Consider the following 6,093-nt stretch of genomic DNA (forward strand, 5'->3'; position numbering starts at 1 on the left):
GTCCTATCAAACTAAAATTGAATCAAACAAACGTTGAATTATACAGAGAGAAACTGTTGTTTTCTCTCTGTATAATTCAACGTTAAATATAATTATAAACGTAAAGACAACAAGAGAGGGAGAGAGAGAGAGAGAGAGAGAGAGAGATGCGATTCATCTCCCCACACACCATCGACGATCAGACGATAAAACCAGATTTGAATGTCATCTTTCAAGATAGACTATTAGATAGAGCTGACGAAGGATTGAACACGGTTTTAAAAACCACGACATCAGTAGCTTCTTTTTGGATACATTTTGAAGCAGAATATCTTGAACTTGCTGAAATTTCCTTGAAAGCTTTATTCCCATTTTCTTCAACTTACCTCTATGGAACTTGTTTTTAAACAGGACTATGGCTTCCAAGCCGGCTTAAACCTAAACCGAAAAACCGGCTTTTTGACCATTTAAAAAAAAAACGAAAACAGGCTTTTTTTTTATAAGTTTTTGAGCTCTTTTTCCTATTATGTTGTACATTAACATTAGAATATGAATGAAAATAATAACCAAAGTCTAGCAAAATCCATCGCAATGATTTTTATTCCAACGGATGTTGGAAATTTAGATTGTTACAGTTGATGTTGACACAATTGAAATCTTCTTATATACATACATATGAATCCAGAAAAATACTGTTGCTACTTTAGCATTAATTCACTAGTCAGATATACATACAAGTCCAAATTTCTTTCGTAATTCGTCGTTCGAAGCTCAATAACGAATCATCTTCACATCTTTTATAATTATCCAGTTCTCATCTGCTTAACTGATAATATTTTGTACGTAGCTATGTACGTATATACATACATATGTATGCTCATTTACGAGTTTTTTAATTATTGAAAATTAAAATGTAATTGTGGCGAGTTCCCGCTTAATATTATATATAGCAAATTCCCAAACTAATGCCAATCAAAATGTAATTTGGCAAGTTGTCAGTCAACAATCTAACATATTAAATCTGCAATACTACATATGTACATATATTGTAATATTATTACACACATGCATTTTTTTATTCATCGAAATTTCTCGAGAAAATTGTGAAGTGAAATCTTAGGGAGTATATCTTATGTGGGTCTACGTGACGAGCCAGAATGTTAAATTACAGAAAACACAAAAATCGGAAGGCAAAGATCGAAAATCGAAAGATCTTAAGTCGAAAGATCAAAAAAAAAGGCTGCATGGTAAACGGTACATACTCACTTACATACTTAATTTGCGCGAGCAGGGTACAACAGGAAAAAGAGGAACAGGCTTTTCCTCCCGTATTCTGCGCGCGCACATTAATACGAGAGGAAAAGCCTGTTCCTCTTGTTCCTGTTGTATCCTGCTCGCGCAAATTAAGTGAGTATGTACCGTTTACCATGCACCCTTTTTTTTTGATCTTTCGATTTTCGATCTTTGCCTTCCGATATTTGCGTTTTTCTGTAATTTAACATTCTGGCTCGTCACGGAGACCGATCTTATGTACATAATAGATAATGTTGGTTAAATATATTTTGTGCAAAAAAAAAAGAATTAGTAAAAAACCACCAGGCTACCGGTAAACGGAAATTACGATAAATTTGGACTCTTTAGTATTAATTCAGTAAAATGTAAATCTGAATCAGAATTTTATCGAATGGCTAAAATCTAATCACTAGATGAAAAATGATACACGTTTGTACATACATATATACAGAGATTCATAAAAAATTTTTAACCGAGCCAGTGTCAATTTAAAACGAAGGAATACATTGGGAGTAAATCTAGCCAATGATGTGTCGCATGTTTATACGATGTATATACATACATACATACGTATTATAATTAAAACAGTTAAGACATTTCTAATATGAAATATTATTAAAAGTTAACATATTTGCAAAAAAATTTATTGGTTAAATTTAAAATTTCATTTAAAAATATAGAAAATATTTACAAATATAATAGTTACACTTATTTTTTCCCTTCTATCATTATAATATGATAGCCAAACTTGGTCTTTACGGGAGGATCAGTATAAACGGGATTGATGACAGTCGATACGGGGAGTGCAAATGCAGCATCTTGAAACGGTCCAACCATAGATCCTCGGGTCATCCAGCCCAGGTCGCCACCTTGTCTTGCTTTATCTTCGCTGTATGTGGCAGCGACGTCCGGAAATCGTTGTCCGGCTTTTATCTTTTCGAGTGCTTCCAAACATTTTCCTTGCTTTTCACAAAGTATGTGTCTCACTTTAACGGCAGTGCCACCTTTTTTTTCTTTGCTACCTATATTACAAAGAAACAACTCTGACTTAATATGTGCAAGCTTAATACGTACGTACATATTTGCTCAAAAAATAAAGTGAACATCGAAATGATTTAAAAGGATAATAATAATTAAGAAAAATGTACAAAAATACCTTTGTCATCGTCGCCCTTCGACTGTTTTGATGCGGCCTGCTTTTTCGGTGGCATCCTGGTTGAGGTTATGTTTGTCGAAACGTCAAAAGGGGATCGAGAAGTGCCAACATAAACATAATAACATCATTTTTATATGATTTAAAATAAATCATTTTTCCAAACAATATATATATCAGTGGCGGCTCGTCCTAATGGGCTGCCGGGCTGCAGCCCCTCCTATAAAATTCTAAGATATATATTTAATAATACATTTAATATTTTATTTATTAATGATATTAGTTTATTTTTATTAGTTGGATGGACTTAACTATTGGGGCCTTCGACAGAGTAAATATTACTTACAATATCACCCATATCCAAAAGGGTGATATTGTAAGTAATGTTGACCATTTCGAAGACCCCACTAACTTGTATGGTGACAGATGAATTAAAATGTTGCTGTACTGGCTGTAAAGTGTTACAGCGCCGAGCTGAACGCTGCCCAGCCCGGAGTTTCGGAACGAGAAAGAGAAAGAGCTATTTGCAACTGCAGATAGCTCTTTCTCTTTCACTCACTCTGCCTTTTGGGCTGGACAGTCGGCAGCCTTCGCCTGTTAAACGACATTCATCTGTCAGTTTGTTTAAGATTTCGCGCGCTTGATCTTATGGGAACTAGTCTTATTGTGAAGGTCTTCTTCACCACCAGTCCGCCATGTATTGTAGACAGATTCGTCTGTGTTCGGTATTAATACAACTATATGTTGAATGTGGTATTTATTTGGTAGTAACACGTATACACAAGTATGGTTAATTGTTTGTAAAAGTATGTCGTTCAGAGGTCTCTGGATGTGGTAGAGTGTCGCTGGCTCGGCATTCGGCTATGTCCGGCTAGTCTCTGGATACGGTAGAGTGTCGCTGGCTCGGCATTCGGCTATGTTCAGCAAGTCTCTGAATACGGCAGTGTGTTGCTGGCTCGTTGTTCGGCTATGTTCGGCTGGTTGATCTTCCAAGTCCGCGTAGTGTAGTGGTGGCTGGTCAGGAGCTGTATGTCGACTGGTCTGCTGCTTTGTGTCGACGCTTGCTGCTGTGGGTCGACTGGCGTTGTTTGGGTTGTACCTCCTTTTATAGTGTTTCTGGAATCGCCTGACCGATGGTGGTGGTTTGTTGATGCGTAAGAAAGGAATGCACTGTTGTCGAGGCGTAGAATTTTCTGGAACGCTTGATGGAAGTGGTTATTGATGCGTGCGAGCATTTAGTTGTTGATGCGTACAAGAGGAATGCACTTTTGTCGAGGCGTAGTATTTTCTGGAATGCTTGATGGAAGTGGTTGTACGAGCATTTAGTTATTGATGCGTACAAGGGGAATTTGCTTTCGTCGAGGCGTAGTATTTTCTGGAATGCTTGGCGCTGTTCCGCTCGATGTATTTTGTTGTTGCGGAATATTCTCGAAGGTTTCGATGACGATGACGACGACGAGATTCCTACAATCTTACATTTGATTAGTTGAATCGCACGATCACAGCTTTATTCGTTTTCGTTACTCTTAATCGTTGCGTACGAGCCCTCATCAAATCTTCGGTGAGTCGTTTTCATTTTGATAACAGCAAACTTTTTTCAAATCTGTTTAACTTTTTCTCGTAATTTTTATTTAAATATATTAAGATTTTTTTTCTTTTAAAAATGGAAGAACAAAAGAATTCAGTAAAATATTTACAAAATTTGCACTTTTCGCGACTAGAACTTACCGAAGAAGTCGCTATAAAAGCATTAGGCTGACTCACGCCCAATTTAATTATTTCACAGCCTGCAACTAGTAGATCTTTTAGTTACTCGCGAAAATTTAATCCAGACATTTATAAAAAAATACAATTGGTTAACGAGATGTACAGAAAAAAACGCGTTATTTTGTTATCCGTGTCTTTTGTTTGGAGGCGAGTCGCCAGGCGAAGCATCTTGGACGAAAACAGGAGTTATTGACTTAAAACATTTAAACGATAAATTTAAAAACACGAGGGAAGTGTCGAACACTTAAAAAATGTGTGTAATCTCACGATTTTGGGAAGCTTGTCGGCGGGAAATAGATAAGCATAACGAAAACGTAAAAAAAAAATCGGGATGTTTTATTTAAAATTATTGATTGCGTTAAATTTTGCGGTAAATTTGAAATGCCAATGAGGGGACACGATGAAACAGAAAATTCAAAAAATCCAGGAGTTTTTCGGGGGCTTCTAGAATATTCACAAAATTTCGACGATTCTTTAAAAAAACATTTTCAAACTTTTTCGGTTTTTAAAGGGACATCAAAAACTATTCAAAATTAACTTTTAGATTGTATTTTGAACGTGTGTAGGGAACAAATAAGTGCTGAAATAAAAAAAAGCAACTTATCTAGCTGTTATGGCAGATGAAACAACCGATGTATCGATGCATTGTCAACAGGTTAATGTTTTTCGTTACGAATTAGGGGGTTAAGTTTTTGAAAGGTTTTAGGGTTTTTTTTAATCCGCGTCGCGAAACCAGCAAGAACGAATTTTTTTTAGCAATCTTACTGGAGTACCAGCGTATTTTTCGAAATCTTCATCGCGTTTGGACGCACCCCTTTAATGGGTGGTGAATTTTGCTAGTTTTTTTTTCAATAATACTTAAATCCACATGTAAGTGGTCGTACGCCAAAAATTGTGCTTATTTTGTCCTGTTATGACATGATAGAATAATTATGGTGACATTTTTTAGATATCTTTTCAGTGCAGCCCCGCCACTAAAAATTATCACGAGCCGCCACTGATATATATATATATATATATATATATATATATATATATATATATATATATATATATATATATATATATATATATATATATATATATATATATATATATGTGTATGGCAAGATTGGCCACTTGAGGTTTAAAATTAAATTAGTAAAAATAAGAAACCTTTGACATTACTACTGAGAACCTTTTGCGCCTTCGATGGTCCTACCTCTTGTTCCCTACTAACTGATAATAATTTTAGCGTCAACTGTATTATGATTGCATATCGTGCAAGAAACCATCGTACACTAGTATAAATTTTATTTGTGCTCGTGTATAACTTAAGTCAGTCGCAGATTTAAACTACATAATTTTTTTCGACCCAAATAGTTACATTGTGTACCAAATAGTAACATACTGTGGCGGCTCGCTTATACGACATGGTCGAGTTTGGTTGCCTTCCTGCGAGTGGGAACCAACTCGGCTGGGTTCGGAGAGCCACTACTCACTCTGCCTTTAGCTGTCATATAATAAACACGTGCATTAACATGCCAGTCGTCTCATTCGTTCATCCCCCATACTGGTGACCCCCGACATCGAGCCACGCAGCCTCGATTAATTCAGCATGCCGCTGCTCATCCCTGCCTCGCCGAGCCAGGCGGGAAAGCTACCCGCCGCGCCGCCATCGCCATCGACACAGCACGTCGCGGCCCTCGGGTGACAATAAACGAGCAGACACGGCTACCTACCTACCTACCTACCTACCTATCGACATGAGTCCAGCCACAACGTCGATGACAGGTGCTTAAAAAATGGGGGAGCGAATGAGACGACTGGCATGTTAATACACGTGTTTATTATATGACAGCTAAATGCAGAGTGAGTAGTGGCTCTCCGAACCCAGCCGAGTTGGTTCCCACTCGCAGGAA

The 6,093-nt window shown here is 37.0% G+C and overlaps 2 protein-coding genes and 1 long non-coding RNA gene across 3 annotated transcripts in view; 1 reads left to right on the forward strand and 2 right to left on the reverse strand.

The window, feature by feature from the left end:
- Positions 1–6,093, forward strand: part of LOC143916841 (uncharacterized) — a 504,240-nt gene that overhangs the window by 241,059 nt on the left and 257,088 nt on the right. The window lies entirely within an intron of this gene.
- LOC143916321 (uncharacterized) overlaps positions 1–6,093 on the reverse strand; it is a 59,487-nt gene that overhangs the window by 1,732 nt on the left and 51,662 nt on the right. The gene's annotated exons all lie outside the window — the stretch shown is intronic.
- LOC143916319 (peptidyl-prolyl cis-trans isomerase NIMA-interacting 4) lies at positions 1,510–2,520 on the reverse strand. The gene is made up of 2 exons (XM_077437347.1): positions 2,429–2,520; positions 1,510–2,294 (listed from the first exon to the last, which is right to left on the reverse strand). The coding sequence occupies exons 1-2, from the start codon at positions 2,481–2,483 to the stop codon at positions 1,981–1,983; spliced, it is 369 nt and encodes a 122-aa protein (XP_077293473.1). The 5' UTR covers positions 2,484–2,520; the 3' UTR covers positions 1,510–1,980.

The sequence above is a fragment of the Arctopsyche grandis genome, chromosome 9 (assembly GCF_051622035.1).
Source record: "Arctopsyche grandis isolate Sample6627 chromosome 9, ASM5162203v2, whole genome shotgun sequence".
NCBI lineage: Eukaryota > Metazoa > Arthropoda > Insecta > Trichoptera > Hydropsychidae > Arctopsyche > Arctopsyche grandis.

What these genes read in the sequence shown, in the direction of transcription:
- LOC143916319 (XM_077437347.1), bottom strand. Translation starts at nt 2,483, where the DNA reads ATGCCACCGAAAAAGCAGGCCGCATCAAAACAGTCGAAGGGCGACGAT. An exon ending in GAAGGGCGACGATGACAAAG is followed by an intron (nt 2,295 to 2,428) that starts GTATTTTTGTAC and finishes TTTGTAATATAG; the next exon opens with GTAGCAAAGAAAAAAAAGGT.